This window comes from Lissotriton helveticus, chromosome 5_1 (assembly GCF_964261635.1).
Source record: "Lissotriton helveticus chromosome 5_1, aLisHel1.1, whole genome shotgun sequence".
Lineage (NCBI taxonomy): Eukaryota > Metazoa > Chordata > Amphibia > Caudata > Salamandridae > Lissotriton > Lissotriton helveticus.
In genome coordinates this window covers 1,078,619,192-1,078,640,255 of record NC_136065.1, presented here as the reverse complement: position 1 = coordinate 1,078,640,255, position 21,064 = coordinate 1,078,619,192, and the positions used below count along the sequence as shown (strand labels likewise).

The 21,064-nt window shown below is 43.8% G+C and overlaps 1 protein-coding gene across 1 annotated transcript in view; it reads right to left on the bottom strand.

Moving 5' to 3' along the window:
• The window catches only part of PDZD7 (PDZ domain containing 7), a 790,250-nt gene that overhangs the window by 525,706 nt on the left and 243,480 nt on the right, over positions 1-21,064 (bottom strand). Inside the window, exon 5 of the mRNA XM_078643641.1 lies at positions 19,537-19,713. Within this exon, the coding sequence (XP_078499767.1) occupies positions 19,537-19,713 (177 nt within the window). The remainder of the gene's footprint in view (positions 1-19,536; positions 19,714-21,064) is intronic.

Genomic DNA, 21,064 nt, shown 5'->3' with positions numbered 1-21,064 from the left:
AAGGCACTGCTGGCAATTGAGGATGCCGCTGATACTTTTGGGCAAGTTTCAGGGTACAATTACATTTGGATAAAACCAAGCTTTTAGCGAATAGGGACCCTGACCAACCTGACTCCCAATATCTAATGTCAACTTTGTACCTGGGGATCAAATCTCTTTTAGCATGGAAAGTATTGTATCACTAAATTACAAAGCACATTTTGTGGAATTACAAGCCCTGCTTGGAAAGTGAGAAAGATTACATGTAGGCTAAATAGGTAAATGTAAGATGATAAATTTACCATGTTACCATGTAGACCTCTAATAAATCCTTTGCGGGGAACGCTCCCAGGATTTGGAACTCCATCCCCCCACATATCAGAACGACCGCCTCCTTCCCACAATTCAAAACGCTACTCAAAGCCCTCTTCCTTGAACGCTCCGGTGCTTAGCGAGAAGCCCATCTCCCAACAGCAGAAATCTGATATCCTTTGCGGAACTCAAATCTATCCGATTCGCCCCCAATATCAGTCTCGTATTGCGTTATTATTGCTGTTGTTTGGCTGGTGTACAGGCTTTATTCCCCTCCTATCGTTTCCGATTCTTGTATTCTATGCTTATTGCCTTGATTGCACTTCTCTATTTGCTGTGAAGCGCTCTGATACCCCCCCGGGTCCAGCTAGCGCTATACAAAACTTCAATAAATAAATAAATAAATTATTCAGGACCATTACCCTATACCTTTACCAGAGCTTCTTTAAAAGAGTTTAAAGCAGATGGCAAAAATGCATATGGCAATACAAGAAACCCAGATGCGCTATAAAGTATCTTCAATTAGTACCCAATGAGAGGGGGTTTGCACTTCAATCAATAGGGAGTTATTTCTTAGTGGCTTTCACGTTTAGACTGTTTGAGATAATTGAGACGGGTGCCTGGGAACTTGGCATGTTAATTTCAGAGTATTTGACATCATCTCAACTGGTAGTAATCTTATTGACACAGTTTACTTCAAACACACACACTTCATACTTCAACACTCTCTTAGTCTATCATAAGGTTGTGTGATATTCATTCTATATGCCACATACCGCGGTTTCATCGTTACATCTTGTTTGGAAAAATTCCTCGTCTCTCCCTGCCTCTTCAAGATACCTATTTTATGTGATGGAATGAGGGGAAGCTGTGGTCCCTCAGCCAATTCTTTAATGATGGCAATCTTCGCTCCGCAGCTAAGGAAATTCCTATTACATCTCCCCTCCAATGAAATCAATATAAGTAAATGTGGGTGTTCTTGTAAAGCGCACTGCGACTCCATGGAGTATCCTGGCGCTGAAGACCGCTGGGGAACCCGTCCTGGTTTTCCCTGTGAGATGGTCCCCTTCTGGGTATCTCCAAGGTGAAACCAGGCATCCCCGGCGTCTGTGGGGGGCCGTTGTAGAGATGAGGCAAGCTTAATGCCCAGAGTTGCCGAGTGTGATCCCTGGTTAGAGTAGGCACCGAGGCGAAAATTATCGAGTCCGTTTTGACCCTGGTCCACGACCCTGCCGCGTCGGGTACTGAACCCTGGTCCCGGGCCGTTCTCTGCTTACGGGTCTGCCGCCTCTAACCAGTGAGCCACACCACTCCACCACTTAAGTCATAACACATTCCTACAAAGCTTCATCAATATATCCAGACACTGCTAGGGAACTAGGATTAACAAATGTAGTGCCTTGTCGGTCAGGTGGTCTTCTATTTTGCACAGTAATGGCTCCATAGCTGATCTTCGAAACACTAATGCGCTTGTTCAGAATATTCTTAATGTATCTCGGCCGAAGATCCAAACCATCAAAATTTTGTATAGTTTATATTATACTCTAGATCAGTGGTTCCCAAACTTTTGACTCCCGAGGACCCCCACTGAATCACTACTTGAAGCCGGGGACCCCCAAGCAATTTGTACAATTTAAATTTCTTTTTAAAAAAGCCTTTTGAAGAAGAGGCAATTTCAAGAGGGAGACAGCCTGAATTGGGTCTACTGGCATGGACATGTATGCATACTGCAATCAGACAGCAGCACGAAAATTCTACTGCTGATCCTGGCTGCATCTATTTTTACCTGCCTGCCAAGTAACAGTAACCTATACACATGTGCCTTTCAACGTTTTATTGCTTTTATTGTATTGCCTGTAATTTTATTGTTGTGTCTGTGACTGCTGTTGTCTGTCTTCCCCCGCTGCCTGTACGTGGTCCGTGCCCCTTTTACTTCCCTCTGTTTCTCACGCTGTCCCCATGCTCTCTCTGCCCAGTCTTTCCTTCTGTACCCATCGCTGCCCCGTGTCTCTGCCCGGTTTTCCCCTCTGTTTCCCTCGCTGCCCCCGTGCCTCTCTGCCCGTTCTGCCTTCTGTTCTTAGCTGCCCCTATATTTCTGTATTCTGTATTTTGCCTCTGTGCCATTAGTTTTTTGTGCCCGTCTGCCTTCTGTGGCACTCGTTTTTGTGCCCCTTTTGCCTTCTGTACCACTAATTTTTCCCTTGTTTTTTGTGCCTTTCTGCTCTCTGTTCCACTTGTTTTTTGTGCCTTTCTGCCCTCTGTTCCACTCGTTTTTCCCTTGTTTTTTGTGCCTTTCTGCCCTCTGTTCCGCTTGTTTTCCCTCGTTTTTTGTGCCCTTCTGCCCTCTGTTCCACTCGTTTTTTGTGCCTTTCTGCCCTTTGTTCCACTCGTTTTTTGTGCCTTTCTGCCCTCTGTTCCACTAATTTTTGTGTGCCTTTCTGTCCTCTGTTCTATTTCTATTTCTATTTTTAATGTTTATAAAGCGCTCGATTGCCGTGGCGTCTTGGCGCTAATGTGTGTGAATCCAAATCCTGAAAGCTACAACCTGAGCCAGCCTACGTTACAAAAAGCAGCGTCTTCAAGCTCTTCGTAAACAGCCTCGTGTTTGATTGAAATCTCATGTACAGAGGTAGTCTATTCCACAGATGTGCTGCTCTGTTGGATAGTGTCCTACCTCCCCATCTGGCTCGTTTGACTCTGAAGGTTTTAAGAAGTCCTAAATTAGTGGATCTCAGAAGGCGAGGGGGAGCATAAGGAGAAAAAAGCTTGGAAACTTCATCGGCACCCCCTCCATAAAGTGCCTTATGAACCAAGCACAAGGCCTTGAAGTCAACCCGCTGCTGTACTGGTAACCAGTGCAATGATTTAATAACTGATGAGGTGGGGCAGCCCCTCGGAATTTTCAGAAGCAACCTGGCTGCCGCATTCTGAAGTGACTGAAGCTTTCCCATCTGCATTCTGTCTATGCCCGAGAACAAGGTGTTGCAGTAGTCTAATTTGGAGAGAAAAAGGCTAACCATCACCGTTTTCTGTAGATTCTGCGAGATTAATGGGAAAATCTTTCTTAAAGTTTTTAGGAGAAAGAAACAGGACGATGTCAGGCTATTAACCTGAGCTGAGAAGTTTAGCTTATCATCAAAAATTACCCCCAAGTTCCTAACCTTAGAGACCGGGACCGGGCACTTCCCAGCCTCAACTAGCCACCATGAGTTGTTCCATACGGAGGGTCCCCCTCCAAATTCTATCACCTCCGTTTTGTTTGTGTTGATCTTCAGAAAATTATGGTTCATCCAGACCATGATCTCAGATATGCAAGCGTGGAATTTAGTGGCTGTGACCTCAGGCTGTTTATCAGCAGAGATAAGCTGTGAGTCATCAGCGTAGGATACCAACACGAAACCATGTCTTTTGATGAGCCTTGCTAACGGGGTGACATATATGTTGAAAAGTGGGGGGGATAGGGATGATCCCTGTGGGACACCGTAAGGAAGATGGAAACTCTTGGACTCCAGTCCATCCCAAACCAGCCTTTGCTCTCTCCCCTCCAAGAAGGAGGTGAGCAGGGAAAGGGCAGTGCCCTCAACCCCCAGAACCTTCAGCCGTTGCACTAACACCATGTGATTCACGGTGTCGAATGCAGCCGATAGGTCTAGGAGTATGAGGGCCGCCCTACCCCCTTCGTCAACCACCCGCCGAATTTCCTCAGTTGCAACAATCAGAGCCGATTAAGTGGAATGGCAGGCGCGAAAACCATGTTGAGTTGGGTCTAATAGCTTGTTAGTATTTAAATAATCACCCAGCACTTTGTTCATTGATTTCTCAATGACCTTCGCCACCATCGGTAATCCTGCAATCGGGCGGCAGTTCTTTAAAACCTCCGGGTTTAGTTTTTTTTTTTTTTAGTAAGGGCCTAATGGCTGCTTGTTTCCACTGAGCCGGAAATGATGCCGTTGTCAGTGCTTGGTTGATAAGGGGCGTCAACTTTCCGCAAATCTTCTTAGGGGCTAGATGCATGATGGCAGGGGATCAAGAGTCACTTGGCAAACCTGATTTTATAGAGAGGAGCAGCTCTTGCTCCTCCTGGTTTACCAGTTCAGGGAAACAGGAGAGTTTACATAGCGTCGCCGGCCAGACATCCTCTGCATTGATTATAATAGTGGTCTGGAGTCCCTGAGCTTTTAGAAGATCGTCTGTACTTTGTTCTGAAAGAAAAGGGCCAGATTGTTACATTTCTCCTGATCCACCTTAAAAGCATTGCTCTGCTGAGGTTTTGCCAAAGAGTTAACTACTTTAAAAAGTTCTTTGCTACAATTGGCTGCATCTCTAATTTTGGTGGAAAAGTAATGCTCTTTGGCAGAGGTTATCTCGTTTTTATATTTCTACAGTGCGAGGTTGTACATTGTTTTGCTACTTTCACTATAATCTTATCTCCACCGGCTTTCCGCTCTTCTACATTCAACCTTTAGAGCCTTAAGCTGAGGACGATACCAAGGAGAAGATATCCTTGGCTTTCTTAAGGCTATCTCTTTCACCGGGGCTACCTGTTTGGCTGCCATGTCAATCCATTCGTTGAAAGCAGAGGCCGCGGCGTCAATATCAGATATGGGTAGATCAGGGCCCATATTTAGAGCGTTCTCAAAAACACTGCCCTGCACCTTTTTCCAGCCTCGAACCTTAATTTTACCAGGCTTCGTCATGGGCTCTCGGCCGGGATTTGTGGTTCTGAGAGTGAACTCATTTTTCCCTCGTTTTTTATGCCCTTCTGCCCTCTGTTCCACTCATTTTTTGTGCCTTTCGGCCCTCTGTTCCACACATTTTCCCCTAGTTTTTTGTGCCCTTCTGCCCTCTGTTCCACTCGTTTTTTGCGCCTTTCTGCCCTCTGTTCCACTCGTTTTTTGCGCCTTTCTGCCCTCTGTTCCACTAATTTTCCCTCGTCCTTTGTGCCCTTCTGCCCTCTGTTCCACTCGTTTTTTGTGCCTTTCTGCCCTCTGTTCCACTTCGTTTTCCCCTTGTTTTTTGTGCCCTTTTGCCGTCTGTTCCAATCGTTTTCACTCGTTTTGTTGTGCCCTTCTGCCTTGTGTGCCACTTGTTTTTCCTTGTTTTTGTGCCCCTTTTGCCTTCTGTTCCGCTCGGTTCCCCAGCCGCTGTGCCCCCTGCGGCCCCGCCCCCCTGACTGCCCACTGCCCATTCGCTGCCCCCGCCTCCCGATTGTATTGTTGTGGTCTCGCCGCCCCAGCGCCAACATTCACAGCTCTTGTGTGCTGTGAGGACGCATGGGCGTTTCATTTTTCACTACGACGACAGGCACTCGAGTCCTGCGGACCCCCTGGGAATGTCTCACAGACCCCTGGGGGTCCGCGGACCACAGTCTGGGAAACGCTGCTCTAGATAAATTGTTTGAGAGGGGTCTAAGAGCAACATCGGACTGCTTCCGGTGCAGTGCACCAGAGTCAGACAAAGCATACTTTTGCAACCTGTGGCATCATCACTCAATATTGGCATACGGCCATTACATTTATTCATCGACTTTTGAAAACTAATGTCAGATTTGAGCCGCCAATGATACTACTTTGGGTAAACATAATTTCCCAAGAAACCGGAACACTGCATGCCATTACAACGTGGTCATTACAACGGCCACGTTGTTACAACACATGCCATTACTCTGCAAGTCGTAACAACAACTTGCTCTAGGGGTCAGAAAGTTTAAAATTTAAATTTAAGAATTTAAATCCAAAACCTTCCCTAATGTTATTTTCTCTCGTTTTTTGTGCCTTTCTGCCCTCTGTTCCACTCGTTTTTCCCTCATTTTTTGTGCCTTTCTGTCCTCTGAGCCACTCGTTTTTCCCTCGGTTTTTGTGCATTTCTGCCCTCTGTTCTGCTAGTTTTTCCTTAGTTTTTTGTGCCCTTCTGCCCTCTGTTCCACTCGTTTTTTGTGCCTTTATGCCCTCTGTTCCACTCGTTTTTTGTGCCTTTCTGTCCTCTGTTCCACTCGTTTTTCCCTCATTTTTTAATGCCCTTCTGCCCTCTGTTCCACTCGTTTTTTGTGCCTTTCTGCCCTCTGTTCCACTTGTTTTCCCCTCGTTTTTTGTGCCTTACTGCCCTCTGTTCCACTTGTTTTCCCCTCGTTTTTTGTGCCCTTCTACCCTCTGTTCCACTTGTTTTTTATGCCCTTCTGCCCTCTGTTCCACTCGTTTTTTTATGCCCTTCTGCCCTCTGTTCCACTCGTTTTTTGTGCCTTTCTGCCCTCTGTTCCCCTCTGTTCCACTCGTTTTTTGTGCCTTTCTGCCCTCTGTTCCACTCATTGTTCCCTTGTCTTTTGTGCCCTACTGCCCTCTGTTCCACTCGTTTTTTGTGCCTTTCTGCCCTCTGTTCTACATCGTTTTCCCCTCGTTTTTTGTGCCCTTCTGCCCTCTGTTCCACTTGTTTTTCCCTCATTTTTTATGCCCTTCTGCCCTCTGTTCCACTCGTTTTTTGTGCCTTTCTGCCCTCTGTTCCACTCATTGTTCCCTCGTCTTTTGTGCCCTACTGCCCTCTGTTCCACTCGTTTTTGTGCCTTTCTGCCCTCTGTTCCACTCGTTTTTGTGCCTTTCTGCCCTCTGTTCCACATCGTTTTCCCCTAGTTTTTTGTGCCCTTCTGCCCTCTGTTCCACTTGTTTTTCCCTCATTTTTTATGCCCTTCTGCCCTCTGTTCCACTCGTTTTTTGTGCCTTTCTGCCCTCTGTTCACTCGTTTTCCCCTTGTTTTTTGTGCCCTTCTGCCCTCTGTTCCACTCGTTTTTTTATGCCCTTCTGCCCTCTGTTCCACTCGTTTTTGTGCCTTTCTGCCCTCTGTTCCACATCGTTTTCCCCTAGTTTTTTGTGCCCTTCTGCCCTCTGTTCCACTTGTTTTTCCCTCATTTTTTATGCCCTTCTGCCCTCTGTTCCACTCGTTTTTGTGCCTTTCTGCCCTCTGTTCCACATCGTTTTCCCCTAGTTTTTTGTGCCCTTCTGCCCTCTGTTCCACTTGTTTTTCCCTCATTTTTTATGCCCTTCTGCCCTCTGTTCCACTCGTTTTTTGTGCCTTTCTGCCCTCTGTTCCACTCATTGTTCCCTCGTCTTTTGTGCCCTACTGCCCTCTGTTCCACTCATTTTTGTGCCTTTCTGCCCTCTGTTCCACTCGTTTTTGTGCCTTTCTGCCCTCTGTTCCACATCGTTTTCCCCTAGTTTTTTGTGCCCTTCTGCCCTCTGTTCCACTTGTTTTTCCCTCATTTTTTATGCCCTTCTGCCCTCTGTTCCACTTGTTTTTTGTGCCTTTCTGCCCTCTGTTCACTCGTTTTCCCCTTGTTTTTTGTGCCCTTCTGCCCTCTGTTCCACTCGTTTTTTTATGCCCTTCTGCCCTCTGTTCCACTCGTTTTTTGTGCCTTTCTGCCCTCTGTTCCCCTCTGTTCCACTCGTTTTTTGTGCCTTTCTGCCCACTGTTCCACTCATTGTTCCCTCGTGTTTTGTGTCCTACTGCCCTCTGTTCCACTCGTTTTTTGTGCCTTTCTGCCCTCTGTTCCACTTCGTTTTCCCCTTGTTTTTTGTGCCCTTTTGCCGTCTGTTCCAATCGTTTTCACTCATTTTGTTGTGCCCTTCTGCCTTCTGTGCCACTTGTTTTTCCTTGTTTTTGTGCCCCTTTTGCCTTCTGTTCCGCTCGGTTCCCCAGCCGCTGTGCCCCCTGCGTCCCCGCCCCCCTGACTGTCCACTGCCCATTCGCTGCCCCCGCCTCCCGATTGTATTGTTGTGGTCTCGCCGTCCCTGCGCCAACATTCACAGCTCTTGTGTGCTGTGAGGACGCATGGGCGTTTCATTTTTCACTACGATGACAGGCACTCGAGTCCTGCGGACCCCCTGGGAATGTCTCACAGACCCCTGGGGGTCCGCGGACCACAGTCTGGGAAACGCTGCTCTAGATAAATTGTTTGAGAGGGGTCTAAGAGCAACATCGGACTGCTTCCGGTGCAGTGCACCAGAGTCAGACAATGCATACTTTTGCAACCTGTGGCATCATCACTCAATATTGGCATACAGCCATTACATTTATTCATCGACTTTTGAAAACTAATGTCAGATTTGAGCCGCCAATGATACTACTTTGGGTAAACATAATTTCCCAAGAAACCGGAACACTGCATGCCATTACAACGTGGACATTACAACGGCCACGTTGTTACAACACATGCCATTACTCTGCAAGTCGTAACAACAACTTGCTCTAGGGGTCAGAAAGTTTAAAATTTAAATTTAAGATTTTAAATCCAAAACCTTCCCTAATGTTGTTTTCCCTCGTTTTTTGCGCCTTTCTGCCCTCTGTTCCACTCGTTTTTCCCTCATTTTTTGTGCCTTTCTGTCCTCTGTGCCACTCGTTTTTCCCTCGGTTTTTGTGCCTTTCTGCCCTCTGTTCTGCTAGTTTTTCCTTTGTTTTTTTGTGCCCTTCTGCCCTCTGTTCCACTCTTTTTTTGTGCCTTTATGCCCTCTGTTCCACTCGTTTTTTGTGCCTTTCTGTCCTCTGTTCCACTCGTTTTTATCTCATTTTTTAATGCCCTTCTGCCCTCTGTTCCACTCGTTTTTTGTGCCTTTCTGCCCTCTGTTCCACTCGTTTCCCCCTTGTTTTTTGTGCCTTTCTGCCCTCTGTTCCACTCGTTTTCCCCTAGTTTTTTGTGCCCTTCTACCCTCTGTTCCACTTGTTTTTTATGCCCTTCTGCCCTCTGTTCCACTCGTTTTTTTATGCCCTTCTGCCCTCTGTTCCACTCGTTTTTTGTGCCTTTCTGCCCTCTGTTCCACTCATTGTTCCCTTGTCTTTTGTGCCCTACTGCCCTCTGTTCCACTCGTTCTTTGTGCCTTTCTGCCCTCTGTTCCACATCGTTTTCCCCTCGTTTTTTGTGCCCTTCTGCCCTCTGTTCCACTTGTTTTTCCTCATTTTTTTATACCCTTCTGCCCTCTGTTCCACTCGTTTTTTGTGCCTTTCTGCCCTCTGTTCCACTCATTGTTCCCTCGTCTTTTGTGCCCTACTGCCCTCTGTTCCACTCGTTTTTTGTGCCTTTCTGCCCTCTGTTCCACATCGTTTTCCCCTTGTTTTTTGTGCCCTTCTGCCCTCTGTTCCACTTGTTTTTCCCTCATTTTTTATGCCCTTCTGCCCTCTGTTCCACTCGTTTTTTGTGCCTTTCTGCCCTCTGTTCACTCGTTTTCCCCTCGTTTTTTGTGCCCTTCTGCCCTCTGTTCCACTCGTTTTTTTATGCCCTTCTGCCCTCTGTTACACTCGTTTTTTGTGCCTTTCTGCCCTCTGTTCCCCTCTGTTCCACTCGTTTTTTGTGACTTTCTGCCCACTGTTCCACTCATTGTTCCCTCGTCTTTTGTGCCCTACTGCCCTCTGTTCCACTCGTTTTTTGTGCCTTTCTGCCCTCCGTTCCACATCGTTTTCCCCTCGTTTTTTGTGCCCTTCTGCCCTCTGTTCCACTCGTTTTTTTATGCCCTTCTGCCCTCTGTTCCACTCGTTTTTTGTGCCTTTCTGCCCTCTGTTCCCCTCTGTTCCACTCGTTTTTTGTGCCTTTCTGCCCACTGTTCCACTCATTGTTCCCTCGTGTTTTGTGCCCTACTGCCCTCTGTTCCACTCGTTTTTTGTGCCTTTCTGCCCTCTGTTCCACTTCGTTTTCCCCTTGTTTTTTGTGCCCTTTTGCCGTCTGTTCCAATCGTTTTCACTCATTTTGTTGTGCCCTTCTGCCTTCTGTGCCACTTGTTTTTCCTTGTTTTTGTGCCCCTTTTGCCTTCTGTTCCGCTCGGTTCCCCAGCCGCTGTGCCCCCTGCGGCCCCGCCCCCCTGACTGTCCACTGCCCATTCGCTGCCCCCGCCTCCCGATTGTATTGTTGTGGTCTCGCCGCCCCTGCGCCAACATTCACAGCTCTTGTGTGCTGTGAGGACGCATGGGCGTTTCATTTTTCACTACGATGACAGGCACTCGAGTCCTGCGGACCCCCTGGGAATGTCTCACAGACCCCTGGGGGTCCGCGGACCACAGTCTGGGAAACGCTGCTCTAGATAAATTGTTTGAGAGGGGTCTAAGAGCAACATCGGACTGCTTCCGGTGCAGTGCACCAGAGTCAGACAATGCATACTTTTGCAACCTGTGGCATCATCACTCAATATTGGCATACAGCCATTACATTTATTCATCGACTTTTGAAAACTAATGTCAGATTTGAGCCGCCAATGATACTACTTTGGGTAAACATAATTTCCCAAGAAACCGGAACACTGCATGCCGTTACAACGTGGACATTACAACGGCCACGTTGTTACAACACATGCCATTACTCTGCAAGTCGTAACAACAACTTGCTCTAGGGGTCAGAAAGTTTAAAATTTAAATTTAAGATTTTAAATCCAAAACCTTTCCTAATGTTGTTTTCCCTCGTTTTTTGTGCCTTTCTGCCCTCTGTTCCACTCGTTTTTCCCTCATTTTTTGTGCCTTTCTGTCCTCTGTGCCACTCGTTTTTCCCTCGGTTTTTGTGCCTTTCTGCCCTCTGTTCTGCTAGTTTTTCCTTTGTTTTTTGTGCCCTTCTGCCCTCTGTTCCACTCTTTTTTTGTGCCTTTATGCCCTCTGTTCCACTCGTTTTTTGTGCCTTTCTGTCCTCTGTTCCACTCGTTTTTCCCTCATTTTTTAATGCCCTTCTGCCCTCTGTTCCACTCGTTTTTTAGGTCGAGCGACCTATCTCAATGCGCATGCGCATTGAGAGCGGGAGCTCGATCTATTGCGGCTTAAACAGAGCTTACCGAGATCAGGCGATTCCCAGGCGATTTCTTCCAGTGCACGTGAAAGCGCGTGCACAATGCCACCAGCCGCTTGCCTCGCATTACCACATCAAAGGCAAGGCGGCCTCGTCTCAGGCCCCTGCTGCTTCACACCCTCATGCCGCTCTCCCCGCTCCGCCCCCTCCCCTGCCCGCCGTGTCGCATTTCTCCTCCGCCGGCCGTACTTTCACTTTGACGGCCGTCTCTCGTGTTTCTCCTTGTTTAATGTCTTACTCTCCTCTGTCCTGCCAAACCTATTTCCTTTTTTCCCCTAAACAAACTCACTCTCTTGCTACACCTCGCTTTTTCCTGCATTCTGCCCATGTTTTCCTCTCATCCTCTTCAGTCCCCTTCTGCCCTCTATCAAGCCGACTCCCGCATTCACTCCTCTCCGTTGACCCATGCTCCTCCTCTCTCGCCCTCAACTTACCCAGTATTCTCACCCCCTCCACTCCATGCTCCCCTCAGCCCACCTCACGCCTCTTCCTGGTGACTGCTCTCTGCTGCTTGCCCTCAGCTTCCAGAATCTCCCTCCTCTCTCGTGGTTCCTGGAAACGCTTCATAGACTGGACTGGCATCCCGGCAAATCCCGACAGCCAGATTCACCACGTGCCGGGGTCGAGCAGATTAAAAAATCACTGCACTGTGCCTGGATATCTTTTAAAGGGTCTTAAAGCGCTGTCGGGCACGCTCAATGCTGCAGACAACCAGTTTGTTCATCTTTACAGATTTCATTCGTGTGGTATTAATATTAACATTCGTGTGGTCTTTCTCTATGCGCCTGAAGACTAATATTTATCAGACACTAAACCTTTCATCTGATTTCAAATGGATACCACGCTTTTTAATGTATATCCTTAATTTCCATTAGCCTTTTTATTTTTTTCCCTTCATTTCTCCCTCCGTTATACAGTCTTGCAGATTTTTTTTAATGAGATCTGACATCCGGCAGTGACAGGCGTGTGGGTGGATGTGTTGGGCTCGACATTAAATGTACAGTCACTGACTCCGTTATCAGGCTTTTAGGACTAGCTTCAAATAGCCGCATAGAGATGTAAGGTACATCCATCAACATTTCACAAGAATTCCCCCAGTGTTATGTGGCTGAAGCCTATAATGAAATCAAAGGGCTGCTTTGAACGGTAGGCAGTCGGCAGTCCATCCCTTTGTATGGCTAATACATTGTCAGGTATTTTCGAGGCGGTACACGCTACAGCTTGGATAAAGCTGTATTCGTCAAATTGGTCACGCATATTCATGAATCTCTGTCTAACACCAGGCGGCTACATTTTTTTGTTTGATCAGCAGTCTGTATTCATTCTGCCGTCAGACGCACACCTCCCCTGCTTTTCCTGTCTTTGTGACAGTAAAAGCCAAAAGCAGAGAAGGCAACACTCTCCCTCAATGCTTGCTTGCAACATAGTGATAAGAGGTTGATGTGTATGTATGTTGCTTACCCAGAAGTTACAATATGAATTTCCCATGCCCCGAAAATATCTAAAACGGTTTCTTGCTTGTTAGAATCGGTCAGATCATCTGCATGCCAGATTGGTGAACGAAACAGTTCTGTTTTTTTAATGTTTACATAAAAGTCAGCCAGCTGTTCTGCAATGAGATGAAATCCGTGCATAAAACAGATTAATGGAAAATACACTTCTTGCTGCAACCTAAATGTTGCTACTAAATATGTTTGTGGAATATGCACATTGTATAATTGCTATTCTTAAATTATACATGCATCTGACACTGCTGGGTACTTCGTCATTTCTTATTATTTTAACAAGAATGCTAAAATACTAAAACAGTACTTTAGACATGCTTTTACAGGTGGTGTGCTCTCAATCTTGTTTGAATGCGTGTTGCATGCATATTCCATTGCTCAGTAGGCACTTAAGAGCAGCTGTCAAGCGTCAGTTTTAAATCTGAAATGTGCTGCGTTCTGGCTGTGACCCCATCGTGTTTTGATTCTGCAAAGCCCCGGCATGACTGCACGTTTCCACTGGTGGAAACGTTCTGGAAGGTCATACCCCAGACTACCATTGTAAACTAAAGGTACATTGTGCGCTAACCTAGCGCTGTTTAACAATATAATCTATTTCTCATTCCATTACGTGTAAAATGTGCTCATGTGGGGCAAGGGGCGAAGGCGGGGCAAGAGGAGGTAACATTCGTGTGTTCTCCAGCTTGCATTTGGGTACTATGATGATCTTGTAATCTCTAGTGACCCACACACCCTGTTGACAAGGCAAAATACAGCACTTGGGGGGCGTGGGGGAGTTGCCAGAAGGACAAATCACGGCCCCCTCCACTCCTTCCCAACTCTGGTTGCAACGCTGAGAGATGGTCTTTATAGGTCGGACCTCAACAATGGTGCTTTGGGATTTGAGCTTTATTCCATCTGTTTAATAAGTAGTTAAAAAATGATAAATGCCACTAAACATCAGTTTGACTGTGTGCAAAGTAACTTTTAAAATAAACTTTTACCCAGTCTGTAGGGTGGTCACATCTGTCATTTGTTTCTAAAGTGGCTTAACATTCTTCTTGCATTCACCTTTTAACACACAAATGAATTTGTCAGAACATCCGTCATTGGGATTGCAGTTTAACATCTCTAATGCCTGCAGTATGTATGTGTGTGTGTGTGTGTGTGTGCGCTTTGCTATAGGTGTCACATTTGCGAAAGTTATAACTATTGGCATTGTAAATTGTAATGGCAAAGCTATTAATTAAGCTATTTTCAAAACCAACACATGAATAAAAAAAAATTACAAGACCAAAAGCTCAAACTTTCCTAATGCGAGACCTATTGGCAACGCCAGTGCTTGTTGTGCCTTTCTGCCCTCTGTTCCACTCGTTTCCCCCTTGTTTTTTGTGCCTTTCTGCCCTCTGTTCCACTCGTTTTCCCCTAGTTTTTTGTGCCCTTCTACCCTCTGTTCCACTTGTTTTTTATGCCCTTCTGCCCTCTGTTCCACTCGTTTTTTTATGCCCTTCTGCCCTCTGTTCCACTCGTTTTTTGTGCCTTTCTGCCCTCTGTTCCCCTCTGTTCCACTCGTTTTTTGTGCCTTTCTGCCCTCTGTTCCACTCATTGTTCCCTTGTCTTTTGTGCCCTACTGCCCTCTGTTCCACTCGTTCTTTGTGCCTTTCTGCCCTCTGTTCCACATCGTTTTCCCCTTGTTTTTTGTGCCCTTCTGCCCTCTGTTCCACTTGTTTTTCCTCATTTTTTTATGCCCTTCTGCCCTCTGTTCCACTCGTTTTTTGTGCCTTTCTGCCCTCTGTTCCACTCATTGTTCCCTCGTCTTTTGTGCCCTACTGCCCTCTGTTCCACTCGTTTTTTGTGCCCTTCTGCCCTCTGTTCCACTTGTTTTTCCCTCATTTTTTATGCCCTTCTGCCCTCTGTTCCACTCGTTTTTTGTGCCTTTCTGTCCTCTGTTCACTCGTTTTCCCCTCATTTTTTGTGCCCTTCTGCCCTCTGTTCCACTCGTTTTTTTATGCCCTTCTGCCCTCTGTTACACTCGTTTTTTGTGCCTTTCTGCCCTCTGTTCCCCTCTGTTACACTCGTTTTTTGTGCCTTTCTGCCCACTGTTCCACTCATTGTTCCCTCGTCTTTTGTGCCCTACTGCCCTCTGTTCCACTCGTTTTTTGTGCCTTTCTGCCCTCTGTTCCACATCGTTTTCCCCTCGTTTTTTGTGCCCTTCTGCCCTCTGTTCCACTCGTTTTCACTCGCTTTTTGTGCCCTTCTGCCTTCTGTGCCACTCGTTTTTTCCTTGTTTTTGTGCCCCTTTTGCCTTCTGTTCCACTAGTTTCCCCAGCTGCTTTGCCCCCTGCGCCCCTGCCCCCGACTGCCCACTGCCCATTCGCTGCCCCCGCCTCCCGATTGTATTGTTGTGGTCTCGCCGCCCCTGGGCTAACATTCACAGCTCTTGTGTGCTGTGAGGACGCATGGGTGTTTCATTTTTCACTACGACGACAGGCACTCGAGTCCTGCGGACCCCCTGGGAATGTCTCACGGACCCCTGTGGATCCGCGGACCACAGATTAGGAAACGCTGCTCTAGATAAATTGTTTGAGAGGGGTCTAAGAGCAACATCGGACTGCTTCTGGTGCAGTGCACCAGAGGCAGACAATACATACTTTTGCAACCTGTGGGATCATCACTCAATATTGGCATATGGCCATTAAATGTATTCATTGACTTTTGAAAACTAATGTCAGATTTGAGCCGCCAATGATACTACTTTGGGTAAACATATTTTCTCAAGAAACCGGAACACTGCATGCCATTACAACGTGGTCATTACAACGACCACATTGTTACAACAAATGCCATTACTCTGCAAGTCAGAACAACAACTTGCTCTAGGGGTCAGAAAGTTTAAAATGTAAATTTAAGATTTAAAATCCAAAACCTTCCCTAATGTTGCACAGACTGAAGTTGGAATAGTAAATTATACTATTCCAACATCCAGCGCCCCCCCTAGAGCAAGTTGTTGTTCCGATTTGCGTTGTAATGGCATGTGTTGTTACAATGCCCCATGTGTTTTGCATAATATGTGTGTGTGTGTATGGGGGTTCTTCTTTGCTATACCATCTGCTAGGCTTGTGTTTCCCCATGCTTGGCTTCAGATGGAAGCCACAGACCCTGTATCCTGATAGCAGGAGTTTGTATGCCTTCGGGGGCTGGAGCAAGCAGTGATACAGAATCACCCTAACCGCCATAAGCTGCACAGAATTTGGGAACCAGTCAGGCAGGGCTTTCTTGATTTTAGACTTCATGGTGACCTCAAATTAGGGGACAATTAGGCTATCTAATGTATTTTTGATTGATTTTTGGATTAATGAACTGTACTTTTTGACTTTGCGTATGCATATATGATTGATTACCGAAATGACTATTGCACTGCTTTTGATGTCTATTGTATATTGTTGTATGTAATGATTTATATTTCCTCAACAAAAAAAAAGAAAAAAGAAGAAAAAGACCTATGCCAGAACACCAACTTGATACTCCTTGATCTCCCAGATGCATTCAGTCCGTCAGTTGATCACAAAATACTTCTTGATCAGCTCTCAACATCTTGCATAGCTTTCCAATAGACAACCTTCCTGTTTGACAGGACTTACCAGATAAAACTGTTCTCCTTCCTATCGTTATAACAAACATTACGTGTGAAGCTGCTCAAGGTTCAGTACTGTATCTGACCTTCTTCAATGCTTACATGGTACTCTGAATCAAAACATGACAGAGCAACCCAATAGTCCCAAGGGAGACTGGGTATAAACATAAACAACACACAATGCATCCTGAAGGAGAAGTATTAACAGTGAGTTACTTATTTTAGTTATTTTAGGGGATGCAGTAAAAATTATCCTTTACCCAGTGTCCTTTGCATGGGAAAGCAGCACCCAATGATATATAAAAATCAACATCTACACAATAGTTTAATACAGATGGCATTTTTCAGTGTATATCAACTCAAATAGTTATTTAATGACAATCAAATTGTGTAAATATGGGTCAAAAAACAAATGCACTATCCAGCTTTCAGATTAGGGTCATAATCCGATTTCTATAGTCCAAATTGTGATCCTATGACAGCCTGGGGACCACGCAACACTTATGTCCTCTTTGTATTAAAGTTTAATTGAAGAGGGACTTGTATGTCCTTAAAGGTGGTCAATCCGTCGAAGTACGCCATCTGTGTTAAACTATTGTGTAGATACTGATTTGTCTATATCACTGAGTGCTGCTTTCCCATGTAAGGGACATTGTGTAATGCCTACTTTTTACCACATACCCTAAAATAACTATAAAAAGTAACACAATCTTAATATTTCTCCTTCAGGAGGCATTGTGTGTTGTTTATAGATGGTATTCTGAGCAAAATGTCTTTAGAGAAATTGCATGGTTGTCAAATACCTGCATAAGATACTCAAATACACATCAGGGAAACTACTCATTCTTGGGAGTGTTACCTCATCTCAGATGGTCTAAAACACATCCAAAAATGGATGTGTAAGAACAGGTTGTGTCCGAATGTATCTAAAACTGAGATCAAATGTCTGGGTACTAGTGACTCAGCATTGTTCCCCCTTGACTGGCCAACCTTGTCGCCACTTCCTTCCCAAAATATAGATGGAGCTTATCTTAGAGGCCTGTCACTGGGCACTACAATACATAAAATACTTTTCTACACCTTCTGAGTCTCCATAACATTCTGCCACTGCTACTTCTGCCTTAAAGGATCATATTTATGCTAGCAATTGCTGCAAAAGAACATATGGAAGCCTACCAGATAAAATGATTTTCAAGCTTAATAGAGTGGCAAATTATTTCTGCTGTCCTCATTCTCTGAAACTCACAAACTAAAACCCACCTCCCCCAATTACCATCTACTGAACTTTGGGTCTTGTGAATGAGGCTAGTTATTGACATGCACCCTGGTACCTGCCCAACCTGCTGGTGCTCTATAGTGTTGATACTCCATTAATGGGCCTTCTGCCTAAAGTCAGCCAACCAAAAACCTTACATTTCCCAAAATCTAAGTACGCAAGAATATCTTGTGATAAAGTGTGCAAGCCACTTGTATTTTCATGGGAATAGAGGAGATGAACCTGCTCAGTGGTGAGTGTTGCCACTTGATTGGTCCACAATGGAAGAATCTTGCTACAATGTCTGCAATGTGAATTTCTTGACTTTTAGATTAGTTCGTGTTCCTAGGTAGAGGCAATGATTTTGACCCTTTTCCTTTGCCAGAGTCTTGACGTTGTGCCTACTGCCGCTGCTGTTAAGCCTTGTTTTGCCTTGTCATTTTTGATATTTGGCAGATTGCTACTGCATGCTGATTTACTTGGATTTATTGACTCGGTTGAGTTTCACGAAATTCTCTTTACGGGAAGTTCTGCTGCTCTAATTTGGCTTTGAAGCTTTATGCTCCTCTGATCTCACTCTTTTCTTTTAAAAATCAAACCCTTCATTGTTTTAACAAATCTAAAAATCTGATGCTGATCTTTAGTATAGAGAATTATTCTGTTATGGAATGAACTTAATTTATTATTTGGTGCTTTATTCTAATCATTCTTTTTGATGTGATTTCTGTAAACATTAATTTATGGACTGATCGGAAATAAAAAGGACAAAAAGGGAAGAACTTTACTAATCTCTTAAAGAGAATAACGTTTTTAAAAACATATCCCAACTCTCATCATTGACTGAACTTAAAACTATTGATGCGTTGTTCAATTTGCTCCTTGACTCATAATACAATATTCAAAGATCGATCATAAGAAGAAAAGAATCTAGCCCAGAAATGGGGCTCAACCTTGTAAATGATGGTAAATTATTGACTGAACTATATCGAGAGATAGAGATATTTGAGTTTTAGGGCCCAGTTCACGCAATCACCTTCATTTGCTCAGTGATTTGATTGGTTGGTATCAGTGTAATCATATTACACTTCTTACGTACTCCATGTTCTCACCCCAACCTCTATGGAACCCCTCTGAATTAGAAAACTTTGCATTACTGTAACCATAACTTGCTTCAACCATGTTTTCTTGATCACACCAATAATGCCCACAGGAAATGCTCGTCTCTGAGTTTGAGCTGTGCCCACCACCTCAAGGTGAGAAAACGAAGACTGGCTTGCTCAGCCAAAATGTTTTCATTTGCTTATGAATCGAAGATCATTTCTCTCGTTCTCATTATCTCAGCCTTGGTACATGCTTCTGTATAAAAATAATCACATGATTATATCTGAAACTCATGAATAGTGTATAAATGTGTGTGTATAAATGTGTGATAAATGAGGTCACTTGTAATGGATTAGATTAAGGCCGGTTAGTTCGTTGATCACAGATATCAAGTGTTCTTTTGTTAATAAACTTTTCAGACTTCAACTGGCAGGTGAGGAGATTTTCTTTAACACCTTTATCTTTCCCTGCTGTGTGCTTTAAAGTGGCCACAGCCTGGGTCAGTGATAGATACACAAATAAAATAAAGAATGGTGCAGTGCTAATTTTCTCAATCAAAGCTGAGAGGTTTGTGGTAAATTCTACAAGAGCGATGGCAACAAACAAGTCTAAACGTATCCAATAATCTACCTGTATCTGACCTCTTTCATTTTCTTGAAATACAGTTATTTTGTCTTACAGCTTATACAGCAAGCCTCCTTCTTATTTTCATTTCATCCTGTGTATATTACATCTGTGGTAGATCTCAGGCAGCTGAGTGGAGTAGATACAACCTGGACTTCCAACACATGGTGAGGGGCTAGGGTTTTACATTCCAAATTGTTTAAAATACGGTAAGTCTTTATTGTGACTATTCATTTTCTTGTGTTGTGCGACTTCAGAGAACTGTATAATGTCTAGATAATTCTAGATGGCTAATATATGTTAAACACCATTATATTTAAGCAAACCATAAGATGTAACTTACTTGGAAATATAAATCCCAAGCCCAAACTCCTTTCCCCCTCTGATGTTAAATCCCAAATAGTAGTCATCTGAGGATGTAGAGAGGTGAATAATTCTTCTTATTCCATCCTCTGATCCACTATCAGAAGGTGTTGATGAACCTTTTTCCACTATCAGCCTTCTATTTAGTACGTCAACCCTAGAAAAAATAAATGATTGTGTTATAATAGCAGAGGTTCCATGATAAACAATAAACTCCATTAATACAAATAAAATTCCAAATTTAATCAAATTCATAATTAATAAAATGTATTAAAATTCAAAAATTAATAAAAATCCATTAATACAAAAGTGAGCATCAACAGCTGCATCTTTCGGGACACCTATATATGTCCTATGTCAAAGGCATCTACAACTAGACATGGAACTACACTGCATTCGTAAGGAGTGGCAATATTCAAACAGATTACAGCAAAGACTATAGTAAAGGTAGATTTAGGATTTCATCTCAGTACTGTGAAAGGAATAGCAGATATCTATGGGAAGCCGTTCATGTCAAAATTACAGATCCCCATATAAGACACCTTCTGAAATCCATAGCCTGCTGCAAAATGAAAATGACACACACCAGAATGAATTTAATATGTGTCAAAATTAATATGATACCTGGCAGAGTGAATCTGACCTGAATTGAAAAAAAATATGAAACCTGGCAGATTGAATATGCTACTTAGTGATTAATATGAATAAAACACACTCCAAACTGAATAAGGGCAGTACTGAAATATATATCAATTATACTAAAATAAATATGGCCCTTACTGTAAATATTATAGCTATCACTGAAACAAATATAATGTGCATCAGACAGAATGGGACATTCCTTGAAATGACTGGCATATGCTAAGAGGTATACGGCATGCATTGTAATGAATATGAAAGATTGAAATGAATGTAAGTTTCTGAAATTAATATATTATATCCTGAAAAGAATATAATGCACATTGAAAACAATATAACATAAACTGAAATAAGGATTACACATGTTGCAATGAATGAGAATTGTGGTGAAATGAATGTCACCCAGATTGCAATGAATATGAGATATACAGAAATAAAAGAAGATTATTTAAAATGAATATGGCTTGTGTTAAATTGATTATAAGCCCAATTGAATTGAAGCTGACATGCCTTAAAATGAGAATGACCAACGCTGAAATTGTCATGGCATTTGTCACAATGAATATGGCATGCATAGAAATTAATATGACACATTTTCAAGTGAATATTATATGTGCTAAAATAAAAAAGTTGCATCTTAAAATTAATATGACAAGCGTTAATATGAATACGGCATGCATTGAAATAAATATACCATTGATTAAACGGAATATACCATATGTTAAAATGAATACTAAATGTGTTGAAATGAATATGAGCTTCATTGAGATTAATTTGACATGTTTTAAAATGAATACAAGTAACGTTAAAATGAACATGATATGTATCAAAATGAATACGAGTTACATTGAAAGTAATATGATACACAT